At 51.6% G+C, this 17,972-nt stretch overlaps 1 protein-coding gene across 8 annotated transcripts in view; it reads right to left on the reverse strand.

Annotated features, from left to right (window-relative positions):
- Positions 1–95: 95 nt before the first annotated feature.
- The window catches only part of CPAMD8 (C3 and PZP like alpha-2-macroglobulin domain containing 8), a 94,529-nt gene continuing 76,652 nt past the window's right edge, over positions 96–17,972 (reverse strand). The window contains exons 28-42 of one of the 8 annotated variants that reach the window (XR_008379033.1): positions 15,148–15,304; positions 14,936–15,010; positions 11,882–12,047; positions 10,853–10,939; positions 10,610–10,746; positions 10,114–10,269; positions 9,963–10,025; positions 9,010–9,227; positions 8,015–8,102; positions 6,954–7,028; positions 6,197–6,302; positions 5,980–6,090; positions 5,015–5,161; positions 4,450–4,598; positions 96–1,520 (exon numbers count right to left, since the gene is read on the reverse strand). Coding sequence is in view for 7 of the 8 variants with exons in the window: in XM_053586181.1 (XP_053442156.1) it covers positions 1,402–1,516; positions 4,450–4,603; positions 5,015–5,161; positions 5,980–6,090; positions 6,197–6,302; positions 6,954–7,028; positions 8,015–8,102; positions 9,010–9,227; positions 9,963–10,025; positions 10,114–10,269; positions 10,610–10,746; positions 10,853–10,939; positions 11,882–12,047; positions 14,936–15,010; positions 15,148–15,304 (1,855 nt within the window). In the remaining variant the exon portion in view is untranslated. Of the gene's footprint in view, positions 1,521–2,992; positions 4,604–5,014; positions 5,162–5,979; positions 6,091–6,196; positions 6,303–6,953; positions 7,029–8,014; positions 8,103–9,009; positions 9,228–9,962; positions 10,026–10,113; positions 10,270–10,609; positions 10,747–10,852; positions 10,940–11,881; positions 12,048–14,935; positions 15,011–15,147; positions 15,305–17,972 lie in introns of those variants that run through there. The other 7 variants (XM_053586181.1, XM_053586177.1, XM_053586176.1 and 4 more) reach the window with 7 other exon arrangements.

Below are 17,972 nucleotides of genomic sequence, written 5' to 3' on the forward strand. Positions count from 1 at the left end.
GTCCAATTGAGGATTGAGGAGATGGGAATAAGATAAATGATGTGGTCCCGTGTCAAAATCCTGGCATGATCATTTACTAGAGTTTTCCAAGAAGGAAAACGGGGAAGCTGGGAATGAAGGGGCTCTAGGACCAATCGGTATCATTTCATACAAGTGCATGGAAACTTAGGATCATCTCAGGGTATAGGTGTTTGACAGCCATAAACCCCACTCTAAAAGTCAGGCCACAGATGGAGACATGGTTCTGGGATCCCACAGCTGCTGGGTGGGACTTGTGACTCCAGTCCTGGCCTGTGACCCCTAACACCCAGCTGCTGTGTGTCTGAGGGGCCAGGGGTTTGGCCCCTACTGGAACAGGCTTGAGACCTGGGTACTGCTCTTTGGGTGCCCACTGCCTACAGGAAGCCTTGGTCTGTCCATGACTATGGGAATGAACTTTTTATTTCACCAACAGCTTTACAGTAAGTGGGCATAGGGTCTCTGCCAGGGGAAGGAACCGTGAGGACTATCCTTTGCTAGCTGGCAGGAGTCAGAGGAGTAAGATGTGGCTAGTGCTGCAAGACTTGGACCCCACAGGCCAGGACAGCATCAGGTCTTGTCCTCTCATGTGGCAAGGGGTCTCTGTGTTGGCTGAAATAAATACCACCTCGGAGAAGACTAGCACATGCAGGAATAGGCACCCAGGGTCTCAGAAAGGAATAAAAAACAGGTGTGGTCCTGGTGGCAGCTGGGAGCATCCTTGGAGGCAGGCAGATCCCGGAGCTCGGGCATCGTCTGGCTGCTGGGAGGGGGTCAGCCCTCCAGGCACTGGGAGGTCAGGGACTCAGGCTGGGGAAGCCCAGCAGTTGACCAGCCGTTGACCAGCCTGGGAAGCATGAAGCTGAAAGTGCATCTGCTGGGAGCTGGGTGCCTTCCCTGTATGGCCATGCATTCAGGGGCCCCTGGGGTAAAAACAGAGGGTGTGGGGTCCTGGCCCAGGGAAGGGAAGGCCTCGGTGGCTCAGGTGCCCCAAAGGGAGGCTGGGGCTATGTGTTTTCAGAGAAAGGCAGCCTGTGTAGTTGAAGTACCCAAGGAAAGTCGGATGTTGTTCCCCTAATTTGGTTAGATGTGTCCTCTCAGAAAGAGGCTTTGGCCACAAGTTGTCCCTCTAAGACTGTTTCTTCTCCTGGGAGCAGAATCTCAGGCTGTGGGAGCTGTGGTGGCCCTGGAGTGGAGAGTGGAGGTCCAGCCTCAGGGCTGGGTAGTGGGACACTTGGAGCTCCATCTGCAATTGGGGAGGTTGCGGGGACCTCCAGTTGTCCCCACACCATGCTCTGGGTCCCCTCCTAGGTGGGGACAGGTCTGTGCCACTCTGTTTGTCAGGTTCATTTATAGGCAGGGCCCACCTGGCATGGGGGCTGCCTAGCCACCCAACAGAGTCGTGATAGGCTGATAGACAAGAGGGTTCCTGCCAAGATGCAGCCCACATGGTGTCATCTTGCTTGGAGCAGGGTGGTCATTAGGAAGAGAAGCCGCTCTGACTGACCAGGAGAGAAGGAAAAGAGCTTCTGTGAGGCTGCCAGGCTTCCAGGGTGGGGCCCTATGCCCCTTACCTAAACCTGGCTCCACGAGGCTCAGGACTGGCTACCACCTTCCCATTTATACTGCAGAACCCCATCTGGGAAGGGGGACTTGTGGTGCAAGCCTGGCGGCTCAGGACCCTGCTCCTGCCTCTTCAAATGGGCCCCAGTGATGGGTTCTGGGTATTCACTGTGGTAAGGGTGGAGTGGTTTGTGCTGGACCAGTGAACACTACTCAGCAACATAAGGAATGAACTGACCGGGGGGCAGTGGCTCATGCCTATAATCTCAGCACTGCACAGATCAAGGGTGAGGACTGCTTGAGGCCACGAGTTCAAGACTAGCCTGGGCAACATAGTGAGACCCCATCTCTAGAAAAACTAGCCAGACATGGTGGCACACACCTGTAGTCCCAGCTATTTGGAGGGCTGAGGCAGGAGGATTACTTAAGCCCAGGAGTTTGAGGTTGCTATGAACTATGCTCATGCCACTGCACTCTAGCCCAGGTGATAGAGCAAGACTCTGCCTCAAAAAAAAAGGAAAAAAAAAAAAAAGAACTATGGATATTGAACAGTAGCATGAATGTGAGGAAATTATGCTGAGTGAGAAGAACAATCTCAAAAGGTAACATGCTACAGGGTGTGGCGGCTCATGCCTGTAATCCGAGCACTCTGGGAGGCTGAGGGGTGGATTGCTTAGGCTCATGAGTTCAAGACCAGCCTGAGCAAGTGCAAGACACCGTCTCTCCGTCTCTACTAAAAAATGAAAAACTGAGGCAAGAGGATCACTTGAGAAAAGAGTTCAAGGTTGCTGTGAGTTATGATGCTACAGCACTTAACCCATTCTGTCTAAAAAAAAAATAAAGTTGCATGCCGATTCCATTTACCTAGCATTCTTATTTCTTGTTTTGCTTTTTTTTTTTATGACAGAGTCTGACTCTGTCTCCCTGGGTAGAGTGTCGTAGCCTCAGTCTAGCTCACAGCAACCTCAAACTGCACAGATCAAGGGTGAGGACTGCTTGAGGCCATGAGTTCAAGACTAGCCTGGGCAACATAGTGAGACCCCTCCTGAGCAGCTGGGACTACAGGCACCCACCACAATGCCTGGCTAATTTTTCTATTTTTAGTAGAGACAGAGTTTCACCCTTTCTCAGGCTTATTTTGAGTTCCCAAGTTTAAGGGATTCTCCCACTTGGGCCCCACTGTGCCCAGCCACATTTTATATTTCTGGATTAGGGAAACATTTTATATTTCTGGATTACTTGCTTAACCAGTAAGTATATGATACAAGGATTCAAAAATCTAAAAAAATCCAAAATCTGAAACACTTCTGGTCCCAAGCCTTTTGGATAAATTTAACTCAGCCTGTATAACTCCCCCCCACACACACACAAATAAGTAGGTGTAAAAATGGCAAAATACATAAAATCAGCAGATTATAACAATGTCAATTTTCAGATGTGACACTGTACTGTGATTTTGCAAAATGTTACCATTTGGCAGAAACTATGTGAGGAGACATGACTTTTTAGTATTATTTCTTACAAATTGTATGTATGTGAGCCTATGATCATCTCCCAGTAAAAAGATTAATAAAAATCCCCCCTCAAAAAAAGAACCCCTCCAAAATCTCCAAAGGCACTAGAGATTATTAAAAGATATTAGAGGTGGGTGGGCAACACTTGGGAGAATTGAAAATTGTATGTACAAATACTATAGCATAAAGGGTGGGTTAGGAGGACAGGTGGATGTATATAGCTCCAAAATTTTAGGTGAAGTAAGTACAATATTAATGCTAATAGACTCTGAAAAACTTAAAGACTTACATTGTGATCCTCAGAGCTACCACTAAAAATAAAATGCCAAAAGAGAACAGGTAAATTAAAATGAAATTCTAAAAAAATACATGCTATTAATTCAAAAGAGGGTCTGCTCAAAAAAAAAAAAACAAAAAAAACCCAACAATAACAACAAAAAAAAAGGCCGGGTACAGTAGCTAAAGCCTGTAATCCTAACACTCCTGGAGGTCGAAGCAGGTAGATTGCTTGAGCTCAGGAGTTCTAGACCAGCCTAAGCAAGAGTAAGACCCTGTCTCTACTAAAAATAGAAAAATTAACTTGGTGTGGTGGTAGCACTACTAAGGAGGCTGAAGCAGGAGGATCTCTTGAGCCCAAGAGTTTCAGGTTTCTGTGAGCTAGGCTGACACCATGGCACTCTAACCTGGGGCAAGAGAATGAGACTCTGTCTCAAACAAAACAAAACAGGGTATGGATAGAGGAACAGAGGAAATAAACAAATCAAGTATTAAAGCGGTAGCCCTAAATAAACCCAGCCCTATCAATAATGACATAAAATGCACATGGATGAAACCCCAGTGCCTTGGAGTGGGGTGGTGACATACTACTGAACATCAGGGACTATCATGGCTGCTGGTGGGAAAGTATCCTTGCTGGGTTTGCTCAGTGGAGATGAAAAGTTGCCTTTGCCAACAAGACAGGGAGGGAGAACACATAACTGCACTGAAGAAATCAACCTTTTACTTAAACCTCTTGAGATGAATTTTCTCTCATACCCAAAAGATTTGCCTCCTCCAGGAAGTCTGCCCTGCAACCCTCTCCCAGCCTCACTAACCAGGGCTCCCCTGACCACTTGGCAGCGCCTTCTTCACCATTCCCTTGGGGTCCTGGGATGGGTCAGTCCTGGGGTCAAGTACTCAGGAAGGTTCCTGCCCCCCACCTCCTCCAGTGTGTGTTGTGGGAGGAGGTTGTGTAGTGGAGGGAAAAAACGGATCTCCCCAGAAACTCTCAGGCTGACCCTCCATTTGAATGACTCTCACTGTCGGCCCAGGGCCAGCACAGGTGGGAGTGATTATGGACAGGCTAGGCTCTCACCTGTCCTCCAACTCCCCTTCCAGCTCTGGGTCCGAGTCCACCGCCTCAAGGCGGGCTCCACTCAGCTTCACATCCGCCTGCAGGTGCCCCAAGTTCAGAGGGCCTGGGTCATCGTGGTAGGTGTAGGGCACAGAGGCTGGAGGCAGCGGCTGCTCTGGAAAGAAGGGGGACTCAATCTGGGAGGGTGTTTTGAGGGAGGGGATCCAGATTGCAGACAGCACAGAGGCACGGGGAAGGGGAGCACCAGGAGGAGATAAATGAACTAGAGCGACAGAGATGGGAGGTGACAGGTGTCACAGGATGGGGGCGGGGACACAGATCAGTGGGGGAGGGGCAGGAGACCAGGGACTGGGAGAATGAGGGTATCTTCCATTGTGAAGAAAAAATAAGTTCAAGGAGGGAGATGGTGGGGGGACAAACAGGTGGACTGGAACCAGAAAGGTCGAGAAAAGAGCCCCACGTGGGGAGGGATGGAGGACCTGGGGGACAAGGGAGGTGAGACGAGGTCGATGCACACAGGGAGCGGGTGCAAGGAGAGGTCCCCGAGGCCAGGGAGGGTCCTCACCAAGAGCGCAGGCGCTGGCATAGACCATCCTGTCCGAGCCGCACACCGGGTCCCTGTGGGCACCGCAGTCGCTGGCGCAGCCGCATCGCGGGATCGCCGCCCCCTCCTCAGGGGCCACGGCGGGGCCGGGCTCGCCGGGAATCCAGCCTGGGGAATGAGGCAAAGTCGGTAGGACATGGGGCCTCCCACCAACTACCTTGCACGTACTTCTACAGGGCCTGGGATGGGGGGGGGAAGTCCCTGGGGTCGGGGACCACCGCTCCCCTCAGTGTGGAGAGGGGGCGCGACAAAATGGGAGGTCCTGAACCCTGATTCTATGGAATTCCACGCAGATATTTGCCTAGTACTTACGAAAAAAAGAAATTTTTTCTTTAAGTTTTAAAACAATGCAAATCCTCTCCAACAAATTTGTAAAAATTTTAAAAGGAGTCCTGAGGGACTGGCTCAGCCCCGCCAACCCCGCCCTTAAGATTGTGGGACAGAAAGGAGGCAAGGACTCCCCTGTGGGCGGATCCCCAAGCGCGCTCGGCCCCGCCTCCGCACTGACGGACACTCCCTCCCACTGGGCCCCGCCCCTCCTCTCTGGCCCCTGCCCCTTCCAGCTAGGTCCCGCCCCCTCCTCGCTGACCGACTCCTCCTCCCCGCTCAGTCCCCGCCCCTTTGCGCTGCCTGCTGCACGGTTCAGATGAGCCCCCCAGTGCGCAGACTTCGCGTGGTGCTAGGTTGTGTCATATCCTCCATACTTTATAATGGTGGCCCCTCCTCCGTCAAGACCCCAAGGCCCAGGCAGCGCCTGTGGCTCAAAAGAGTAGGGCGCCGGCCCCATTGCCGAGTTCAAACCCAGCCGCGACCAAAAAAAAATGTAAAAAAAAAAAAAAAAAAAAGACCCAAGTGGACGTCCTCTCCGGCGCCCGCAGCTGCAGATGCGGTGGCGGCAGGTCAGGGAGGCGACCCCGCTAACTCACTTGGGCCCCGGGCGGCGGCGCGCTCCACCTCGTTGCAGGTGGGTCCGGCGCACAGCTCCTGGGCAAGCGGGCTTCGCCAGCTGACGTTATAGAAGCGTGTGGCCTCGAAGGCTGCGGGAGGAGGGGTGATGGCGGGTGGATGAGTGGAGCGAGGGGAAGGGGCGACAGGGCCAGGGGCCAGGGGCCATGTCGGGAAGGCGGGCGGGCGCAGGCCTACCAGGCTCATAGTAGTCGTACACAGAAACAGGCAGCGCCGACGTCCTGCCCACCACATACTCACGGAGTGCCTGGAACCTCACGCATGTCAGGCACCGGCTGGGGATCTGCGGGGACAGTGGAAGGGTCGGCTGGGGCCATCAGGCTGAGCTTGGGCCCCTATGCTCTGTGAGGCCCCAAAGCATAAGCCCAGAACTGGCTGATTTCAGGGTACTCAGGAGGTATAACACACAGAAACCTGGTCTCATTTTGTGTGTGAGACTTAGCACATTCACAATATTGTACAACCGTCGCCTGTATCTTAGCTCCAGAACAATGTTTCCTCTGAAAAGAAGACCTGTCCCCATTAGCCTCATTCCCCATTCCTGCTCCCCACCAGCCCCTGGCAGCCCCTAATCTGTTTTCTATCTCTATGGATTTGCCTGTTCTGGACATTTCCTATCAATGGAATCACACGCTGTGTGGCCTTTTGCGTTTCACTCAGCATCATGGTTTCGAGGGTCATCCGGTTGTAACGTGTGAGTGCTTCATTCCTTGTCAGGGCTGATTAACATTCCACCTCATCCCCCTCTGCATTTTTTCCACCCAGAGCTATACATCTGAGGCACAGAGACATAAGCTGGGCCTGGAATTTATTTTCCCAGTATGTTTTTCAAGGTATGAGATACTTGTGGGGAGCCACACCAGGCTGTGACCACTGTTCCCTCACCACTGTGGGCACCAGGGAAGCCACCTCCACTGACCCTGGCCAGCTGTACCTCATCAAAGTAGAAGAGAACTCTGCGTCCAGCCACTTCATACCTCTTCATCCCGGTGTGCTTGTCAAGGAGCAGCTGGAGAGAAAGCCAGAGGCCAAGGTCAGCTCAGGCTCTCTGCTCATCTCCCAGATCTCCTTGGGGCCCACACTGGTCAGTGGGAGCCACTCCAGGCCCAAGAGGAAGCCAAGGCCCTGAGAAGTTCAGGAGCTTGCCTGGGGTCATCTAGCAAGTCCCCATGGGCCAGAGTCTGGGTACACCTGGCTAGAGCCAAAGGATGATAATGAGTGCTCCCCAGGCCCTCAAGAGCTGATTACCCCTGCCCAGAGTGCCTGCTTCCCTCTCTGCAGCCTCCCCTAATTCTGCCCCAGGAATAGGTCTGGCTTCACGGTGGCCCACAAGGCCCCCTGCTGGGCCCTGCAAACTGCTCCTCCCTTACTGCACCATTTAACCTCCCTTCCCAGCCTGAGACTTCTTTTCAGTTTTTGACACAAAAGGTTATTCCTTCCCCAGAGCTACTGAATTGGTCCTTTCTCTCCTGTGAAGTTCCATTCAGCCTCCCCATGACTTCCTCCCCAATCCCAGCCTGAGCTTGGCTATAGCTTCCCCAAGACAAGCTTCCAAGTCTGTGCCCCTCTTTCTTCCCCTACAAAATGGGGACATGGCACTCATTTCTCTTGAGTTTGTGCGAGGGACAGCTGGTATAAGGCACAATGGACTAGGGAGACCCTCTGATGCCCCACACTGGCCCAAAGCACATGCTTCTTTACTGAAGCCACCCCCACCCCCACCCCCGCCATGGCACTTATAATAGCAAAAACTTTCCACAGGAGTTCCGCGTGCTGAAAGAGCCCCTACCCTCTTCCACTTGCTCCTAGGTAGGCTCATCTTTGTCCAGGCAGGAAAAACAAACACCAAAACAAAATTGAAAACAAACAACCCTCCCCCCACCCCAGTAATATTTTACAAAGGGCTCAGCTGCCAGCTAGCCTGACCCTGGGTGCTCAGGCCCTGCTCACTGTCCAGAGACCCCACCAGGTCCCTGCCCTCCGGCACCACCTTACCTGCTCCAGACTCTCGGTGTCCACCCGAAAGCCTGACAGCAGGGGCACCTCAAGGACAGCCATGTTAGAGGACCCTACATGTAGCCACCTTTCAATGACAGGAGAGATACAGAGGCCTGAGAATTTAAGCCCTGAGGTGGAATTCAGGGCCCCTCTCTGCCCCTGGAGCCCACCCAGCTGATGTCCTGGGGAAGCCTGCCCTGGGCTAGGGCAGTGGTCCATTGGCACAAACATTCTTGGCTTGGTCTATTTAGTCAGCCCATTTTACAAGCAGAGCACTGAGGCCAGAAGTAAAGGGCCTAGCCAAAGATTCTAGGTCTGACCCAGGTCTATTGACAGGGGGCAATGGCTCCATGGGGCAGCCTCAGGCCATGTGCTTGATCATTGGCCCCCTGACAGAAGACCCTGGGCAAGTCACTTCCTAGCTCCAGGCCTTGGTTTCTCCTCCGTAACACAGAGGAAGCGGCTAACTGGGCTTTCTCTGGGGCCTGTTAGATGCCAGATCCCTCTGCCAAGTGCAGGGGACATTCAGAATGGAGCCAGCAGGCTGTGGGAGGGGCAGGTACCTGGGCCACTGTTGGGCTGAAGGTATCATGGCAACCACTGACCTACCCACCACTGGGCTGCCAGGCCATCACCACAGTGATGAGCCTCTTTGTCATCACCTATCTGTGGGTGAGGGCCCCCTGTGGTGTGTCCTAGGCTCACCCCTGGAAACCAAGGGGACTAGAGCTGGTGTATCAAGCAGGAATCAGCACTCTGGCCGCATAGCTGTCCCCACCCAGCCTCCCTGCCCTGACCATCATTGGGTTTGCTGCGTCCATTCAAAAGCCATTTGTTTTTCTTTCATTCACTTCAAAAACCATTGCTGAGCTCTGCCTGGTGAGAGACACAGCTGGAAGTTCCTCCTGGTCCCTGGAGGCCACCCACTGCCTGTATCACTCTCCTGGGCAGCCTAGGTGAGGGGTGCTAGCCAGTGGGACATGTGGCCTCACCTGGTGCACACCTCCAGCGTCACCTTGTATTCTTGGTGATGCTGGTCCGCTGCTGGGTCGTCATCATCAGCTGGATGCCGATTGCTTCGGGGACCCTTAGCAGAGGAGGAGGCAGGCACAGGTGGAGAGTGCCCCTGAGTCATGGGCTCCTGGAGGTTAACAAGCACCTGGAAAGCTGGCTTGGCCACTGGGTCAGGTACATTGTAGGTGACATCAATCTGGAAGGTGTTAAGGGACTGAGGCTTAGTGGGCCCCAGCCCTGCCTGATGGGTGTCGGGTAGTGGAGGAAAGAGGTGAGGACAGCCAGAATTATGATGATAATCACATCAATGACAGTTCCAGGGATGACCATTATTCCTTTTAGCCTTGAAACTGCAGAAGCGAATATAGGTGTAATCATCAGGCCTTGCAGGTCTCAGGTGCAAAGTGCACTGAAACCTACATCTGAATCCAGGCTTCTCCCTCCCAGCACAATGCTGTCTGGGCTCCCATTATGAACATGGAGAAGCTGAGGCTAATGACTTGCCCACTGAGTGCTGGCCAGAACCCACAAGACCTACCTGCCTCAGCCCAGTTTGGGGCTAAATCCTAGAGTGTGGTGGGTGGTGGGTGGTGGTTAGGCTGGAGGGCAAAAGGCCAGAAGACAGGCTAGACTTCCCTGTGCAGGCCACTGAGGGGGGATAACCTTGAACCATTGCTTAGGGTCTGCTTAGGCTCAGAGACCACTGGACTGAAGATCAAATGGATTTTCCTGGGGGGATCCCAAGCCCCCACACCCAAGGGGACCCATGGCCACTTGCAGTATTGAGGGGTCAAAAGTCTGCCTTATGATCTGGCCTGATGCTGAGCTCAGAGCCCTCTAGGGGTCCCTATGGTTCCAGATGCTGCTGGGTGTGGCAGGGGGGCCAAGGTAGGACAAACCCTAGACTGCCCCGTGCTCTGTGAAGCCTCACCTGCATCAGGCAGCAGCCATCCCCCTTGGCACTCACGAACAGCCCCGTGGGGAGGCTGGGAATCTGGAGAGAAAAGTCACCATGAGGCCCTGCCAACCCCGCCACTGACACACACACACCCCAGCCCACAACCAGTTGCAGGAACACACACCGCTGCCATCTGCAGAACTTTCTGATTGGTCCTGTGCAGCTCAAAGGTCTCCTGATAGTCCAGGTTGGTGGAGGCCAGGGAGACAGTGAGGTTGATGCCTCCAGCATAGGACAAGATGGCATATTCAGCCAAGGCCTGAAGAGCCACACAGGTGTCCTAGAGACAGAGTGGGGACGCTGCTATCAGCCCTGAGACAAGTAGGCCGTAGATCCCCTGGCCTCTCTCCAGGGAAGGCTGGCCAGAAATGGGGCACTACTAATCAGGCTGGGCTGGACACCACATCCATGGAGCTAGGAGTCTGAGACATCCAGGTTAGTGTGTCCATGGAGATAGGGGCCAGGTTCCTGCACAGGGTCCAGGTATGCCTGTCCCTTGTCCTCCATCTCTGCCTCTCTTGGGGCCCATGACCCCAAGGGCTATAGACGGGTAGGCACTGAACTGCCTGGGGTGATTCCACCTAGCCCCAAGCCCCTCCCTCTGGCCCCATCCAGCTTACCTGAGTGGAGGAGAAGCCACCAAGTGCATTCCGCTGCTGGGACAGCCACTTCACTATGGGCAGGGCAGCAGCCACATCACCCAGGAGAGTATAGGTCAGAAGGGCGTAGGCTGTCATTTCCACCTCGGCTGACACCACTGCAACAAAAAGAGACCAGCGAGTGCCCTGTCGATGCTGGGATCTGGGGCTGAATGCCATGGACAGGTGGCCAAGGAAGGCACCGGTGAGCTGGGTGGACAGTACCTGACTTAGAGACCCCATCACTGAAGCTCAGAAATGCATCCTTGCCCATGTCCTGGGAACTTGTCGGGCTCCAGTGGGTAACTCCCTCTGCAACAACAAGATTGTTGTTTCCATGACCCCACCCAGGGCTCAGCCTAGAATCCTATGGTGGTGGGAGTCCGTGCATATCTCTTTCTGAGACCAGAAAGAGATATTGGAGGAATGGAACCCAATGGAAGCTTTGAAGGAGAGTGCTGGGGGAAGACAGCTGGGTAAGGCAGGGATCCATCTCAGGTCTGTAAACATATGGCAGCCCCAGCCCTTTCTGTGTCCCTGGCAGATATCACTAAATAATGGTCTCCTTCCTGCGCCCTGGGAGACATCACTAATCAATGGCCTTCCTCCTGGCTAAGTCCCGAGATGGCCTCACTCAATACTCAGATTGCAGGGGCTCCTCACTTGCAGGGGCACCAAGGATTCTGAGCTTCCATGAGGTGTAAAGGCCCTCAACCCCAGAGAGAAACCAGGCCTCCCTCTACATCCTACACCTACCTTTGATCATCCTGAACATTTGTCCTGAATAGACCCTGTCACTCATTATCTTCTTTTTTTTCTGAGATAGGGTCTTGCTCTGTCACCCAGGTTAGAGTACAGAGGTATGATCATAGCTCACTGCAGCCTCAAACTCCTGAGCTAAAGTGATCCTCCTGCCTCAGCCTCCTGAGTAGCTGGGACTACAGGCACACACCATTAGGCCTGGATAATTTTTTTTTTTTTTAGTTGCAGTTCAGCTGGGGCCTAGTTTGAACCCGCCACCCTCGGTATATGGGGCCGGCGCCTAACCAACTGAGCCACAGGTGCCGCCCCTGGATAATTTTTTTTTAAGCGATGGGGTCTTGCTATGTTGCCCAGGCTAGTTTCATATTTCTGGGCACTTGCCTGAGCCTCCCAAAGATAGGCATAGCCATTATGCCTGGACTTTAGCTTTTTCTTACTGGGGTCCAAAGGGGGCTGGCCCACACTGCAGCTTCTAGGATGGGTGACACCTACCGTGCGTGATGGCCAAGCTGTGGAGTTTGCGTAATGCCTCGGGGGCTGCTGGGCTGTGGAGCAGGGTCAGTACATAGGCAGTCAGAGCACAGCTGTAGGGGTCTGTGGCCAGGAGTGTGCTGGACTCCAGAAAGTGCCTCGCCTTGGCAATGGTGCCCCTGTCCTCCTGCAGGTTGGGGTAGGAAGAGAAACCCTGGGAGGCTGCTCTGTCCTCATCCAACCACCACACACAGGCTTCCCAGGTGTCCCTGGGGAGAGACTTGGATGGCTCATAGTTCTTCATTTTGAATCCTTCTGTGACTCTCACTGCCTGCAGACTCAGCTTTCAAACCCCATCTCCATTCTTTTAGCATGGTACCCCATTTTCCAAATAAGGTCTTGCAGAAAGCCTGAGTATATAGCAGATGAACACAGAGACATCCTGGGGGTGGAAAGGCAGGGCCCTGGACACCCTGTCCCACCATACCCCATGGCCATGTCTTTGTTAAGACATCTGACTTCTAAGACGACACCTCCAGGCCTCATTGCCTCCTTGGAGAGGCCCAGGGACCCCGTTCACACACCCAGGATAGGGTTGCAAGATAGGGCTTGAGTCCATCTCCTAGCAATGGGCTCAGTTCAGAGAAGTGGCCTAGTAATATTGATTACATGGAAAAAGTGAGTGACCAGAAGCATGAATGAATTTAGGAAATGAGCAAAAATGTTCTGGTAGCTCCTGATTTAGTAAATGTTATAATCACAGAAAGAACGCCTCCCAAAGCTTTCCATCGTTAGACCAGGACAAAGGATGGGAACCGTCCCTAAGGTGTGGCACTGTGACGCACCACCTGGGGCCTGTGCCAGGGACGAACAGCAGATTAACCAGACCCCAGGCCTGGATCACACCAGCCTGTCACCTGGGGTAGGAGAGGGGGCTGGATGTCATCAAGAGACCCTTGGGACCAGGAAGGGTCTCAAAGATGCTGTGGAGACCAAAGCAAGCTGGGAAGAACCCAGATGCTCGGTGCAGATGTAGAGCGTTAAATGATGCCTCTCCCCAGTCCTTGACAAGATATGTTCCCTGGAACTATAAATGTGATCTTATTTAGAAAAAGCTCTAACCCCTAATTCGATGGTGTTAGGAGTTGGAGCCATTGTGAGACAGGTTTAGATGAATGAAGTCATGAGAGTAGGCCTCCATTTTTTTTTTGAGACAGTCTCATTATGTCCCCCTCAGTAGAGTACCATGGCGTCACAGCTCACAGCAACCTCCAACTCCTGGGCTTAAGCGATTCTCTTGCCTCAGCCTCCCAAGTAGCTGGGACCACAGGCACCCACCACAATGCCCGGCTATTTTTTTTTTTTTTTGTAGAGACAGAGTCTTACTGTACCACCCTCGGGTAGAGTGCCATGACATCACATGGCTCACAGCAACCTCTAGCTCTTGGGCTTACGCGATTCTCTTGCCTCAGCCTCCCAAGCAGCTGGGACTACAGGTGCCCGCCACAACGCCCGGCTATTTTTTGGTTGCAGTTTGGCCAGGGCTGGGTTTGAACCCACCACCCGCAGCATATGGGGCTGGCACCCTACTCACTGAGCCACAGGCGCCGCCCTCACCCGGCTATTTTTTGTTGCAGTTGTCATTGTTGTTTAGCTGGCCTGGGCCAGTTTCAAACCCACATCCTTAGTGTATGTGGCTGGTGTCGTTACCACTGCCCTACGGGCACCAAGCCAGAGAGTAGGCCTCCTTAATGGGATTAGTGTCCTTATAAGAAGAGGACGAGAGAGATCTCTCTCCACCCACATACACTAAGGAAAGACCATGTGAGCACACAGTGAGAAGGGGTCGTGTACAAGCCAGTAAGAGAGAACCCTCACCAAGAACCAAATCTGTCTGCACCTTGACCTTGGACTTCTCAGCCTCTAGAACTGTGAAAAATAAATAAATACCGTACTTCGTCTACGGTATTTTGTTACAGTAACTTGAGCAGATACAAAGGTTAGGACTTCAGCATATGGTTTTGGGTTGGGGGGGCCAATTCAGCTCATAACACAGGGCAAGGGGCCCTCTGGGGCATCATGCATGAGACATAGAGGGTCTTAAGTCACAGGAGACCCTACACTCAGCAGTTAAATCTGGACTGTGAGGCCAAGAATTCTGAGAGGTGTCACACCTCATGATTCGTCATCAGAGGTTTAGAACTAATGCAGGTATTAGAGATACTACTGAGATCCACTGTGAGTGTCCTCCCTGTGGGAACCATGCCAACCCCACCCCAGGATAGCCTCACAGAAGCAGCTATGGCCTTAAAGTGTCTTGAATCACCTAAGCCCCATCTGAGTCCAGTATCAACTGCCTCTGAACATTCTACCCTCTGCCACTCAAAAAACATTCACAAGCCCAACATTTTGTATAGGGCTCTCTGAAGCCAGTCCTCAGGTTGCTGGCCAGAAACCTGAACTAGCCCCAAATGATTCTCTCTTTCTTGTTCTTATCATTTTTAAAGATAAGGTCTCAATCTGCTACTCAGGGTGAAGTTCCATGGCACAATCATAACTCACTATAACCTCCAAGTCCAGGGCTCGAGCAAGCCTTCTGCTTCAGCCTCCTGAGTAGCTGGGGCTACAGGCATGTACCACCAAGCCTAGCTAATTTTTAAATGTTTTGTATACATGGGGTCTTGCAATGTTGCTCAGGCTAGCCTCGAACTCCTGGTTTCAAGAGATCCTCCCATCTCAGCCTCCCATAGTGCTGGGATGATTATAGGTGTGAGCACCATACTTAGCCCAAAATGATTCTTTTAATGAAGGCGTAGGGCTGTGGACAGTCTGGGCATCCCCCCCCACAACAGGTGCCTGATTGCTTCCCATTTACCCCCACTATGAGACTCTTTCTCTTCTCCATTGAGGCTATAAGAATGTCATGTGATCGTTATTTAGGAAAACACAAAGCCTCACTAATGAATGGAAGGAGAACAAGGAAAAAATAAACCCTGCCATAAGTGGGAGTGACCACGTACTGTCTCTCTTCCAGCCCTAGGCCCTGAATCTCCCTGTGGTCCCACCAGCACTCACCTCCAAGGCTATGCCAGTCTCCAGGAGAGCAGCTACCACGTAGGCTGTCAGTGGGACTGTGCCGTGGATCCCACCCTGCAAAGAAACTCACAGGCCTCACCCTGAGCTCAGGGGGACAGCCTAAATGCCCCCACTATACCCAGGCAGCTCCAGGGACAGGAACAGGCAGAGCAGGACTAGGATCCCAGGAGGAGGCCCGAGTGGCCACTCACCTGGATGTCCTTGTTCAGGATCCTGCCCACAGCTGGGAAGGAGCCATCCTCCCGCTGATGCCGGATGATCCAGTCCTTGGCAGCCTCCAGCTCTCGTGGGTCAACGAAGATGAAGCTGCGAGCCTGAGCAAAGGACTTCAGGACAAAGGCTGTGAGCCTAAAAAGGGACAAGGCAGAGGCTGAGGGCCAAACATCATGTGCTGGAGTGTGTGGCAAGGATGGAACTTGGCCACTTTGTGCACTGGGAATTGTGGAATTCCCACGTTCCGTCATACAAGGTACTATTTTCTCTGCTTTTCTATGTTTATAACACAAACAGGGATATGAGCATTATGGTCCATTCATACCATGAAATGCTACTTAGGGATAGAAAGAAATGAGTTCTCAAGGTACACAAAGCTGTGGAGGAACCTTAAATGCATATTGCTAAGCAAGAGAAGCCAACTTACAGGCAAAACTACGGAGACAGTTAAAAGATCAGTGGTTGACGCTCAGTGCCCATAGCACAGTGGTTACAGTGCTGGCCACATGCACTGAGGCTAGGGGGTTCAAACTCAGCCCGGGCCTGCTAAACAACAATGACAACTGCAACAAAAAACTAGCCGGGCGTTGTGACAGGGGCCTATCGTCCTAGCTACTTGGAAGGCTGAGGCAAGAGAATCACGTAAGCCCAAGAGTTTGAGATTGCTGTGAGCTGTGACGCAACGGCACTCTACTGAGGGTGACATGGTGAGATTCTGTCTCAAAAAAAAAAAAAAAAGACCAGCAATATAGTGAGATACTTGTTTAAAAAAAAAAAGAAAAGAGTGACCCTGTCTCAAAAAAAAAAAAAAAGACCAGCAATATAGTGAGATACTTGTTTAAAAAAAAAAAAAGAGTGACCCTAATGTAGACTATGAACCTTAGCTAATAATGATGTACCAATATTGGTCCATCAACTCTAACAAGTGTCCTGCAATAATGTAAGAGGCTAATAACAGGGGAAATTGCATGGGGGAAAGAAAGTATATGGGAACTCTTCTTCGAAATGCTTGGGACCAGAAGTGTTTCAAATTCTAGATTTTTTTTAAAAATCTGTAATATTTGCATTGCGGTCATTCCTTAGTATACACAAAGGATTGGTTCCAGGACCCTCCATGGATAAAAAAATCTGCAATGCTCAAGTCCCTTACATGAGATGTGGTAGCATTTGTATAACCTACACACATCCACCTGTGTATTTCAGACCTTCTCTAGATTACTTACAATACCTAACCCAATGCCTACACATCACTTCATTCGCATGAATTCCATGTTGTACTCAGCATATAACAAATCAAGTTCTGTTTTTTTGAACTTGGTACAATTTCTTTTTTTCTGAATATTTTCAGTCCATGGGTGGCTGCATCCACAGATGCAGAGAACTGGCTGGATGTTTGAGTATCCTAAATCTGAATACCCCAAATCCAAAATAATCCAATGAGTATTTCTTTTGAGCATAATGTTGGCACTCAAAAATTTTGGAATTTAGAGCATTTCTAATTTGGGGTATTCCAATTTAGGATGTTCAGTCTGTAATTAAACAGGTGTGTAGGCACATACATGTGGCCCACAGTGAGAAATGGATCCTGGCCATCCCCTCTGCTCAAGCCTCTAGCCTTATCCTGTTCTACTGAGAACCAAATCTGAACTCCTTGCCCCCTCCATCTGGCCTCTCTGTCTCCTCCCTTGTGCTGGGCCACTGTCCACCTTCTTTGCACTGCTCCAGCCACTCTGGCCTCTCTTCTATGACTCAAACCTATCAAGCTTGGTCCTGCCTCAGGGCCTTTGCATTGGCTGTTCCTTCTACCTGGAACACTCTTCCTTAGAATTTTCCTCCCTCACCTCCTCCTCAGGAGACCTTTCCTAGTTACCCCATATAAATGTGTTCTTCCATCACTCTCTATATTCTGCTTTGTTTGTTTTATAGATATAAGAAATTATACACCTTGTGCAGTTGTTTTAATATATGTCCACAAATACCTTGATATACCTCCTTTAAAGAGGTAGAGCCTAGGCTGGGTGCAGTGGCTCACATCTGTAATCCTAGTCTCTGGGAGACTGAGGCAGGTGGATTGCTTGAGCTCAGGAGTTCGAGGCCAGCCTGAGCAAGAGCGGGACCTTGTTGCTAGTAAGAATAAAAAAAAAACTAATCATATAAAAACTAGCCGGGTGTTGTGGCGGGCACCTGTAGTCCCAGCTACTTGGGATGCTGAGGTAAAAGGATCGCTTTTGCCCAAGAGTTTGAGATTGCTGTGAGCTATGACACCACTGTACTCTACCCAGGTGAGACTCTGTCTCAAAAAAAAAGGGGTGGAGCCTAATTCTTCTCTCCTCATGGATAGAGTGTACTTCACACCTCACTTCTAAAGAACTAAGTATGGCAGATGTGAGAGTGAGGCTCATGGGACCAGATGACAGCTGAAAGGCTATGGCATCCCCTTTGCTTTTTCTCTTGGATCTCTCCTCTGAGAGGAAACCAGCCTCCATGCTGTGAGGACACTCAAGCAGCCCCATGGAGAAGTCCATGTGGTGAGAAACCGAGGCCTCCTGCCAACCGCCATGTGAGTGAGCTAACCCAGAAACAAGTCCTCCAGCCCTGGCCAAGCCTTCAGAGGACTACAGTCCCAGACAACACTTTAATCGCAAACTCAGGGAAGATCCCGGGCCACAGACACCCAGCTAAGCTGCTCCCGACTTCACCATCCACAGAAAATGAGATAATAAATGTTTGTTCTTTCAAATGGCTATGTTTTGGGGTAAGTTGTTATGCAGCACTAGATAGCTATTGCATCTTGTATAGGGTC

The sequence above is a fragment of the Nycticebus coucang genome, chromosome 3 (assembly GCF_027406575.1).
Source record: "Nycticebus coucang isolate mNycCou1 chromosome 3, mNycCou1.pri, whole genome shotgun sequence".
In the NCBI taxonomy this organism is placed as follows: Eukaryota; Metazoa; Chordata; class Mammalia; order Primates; family Lorisidae; genus Nycticebus; species Nycticebus coucang.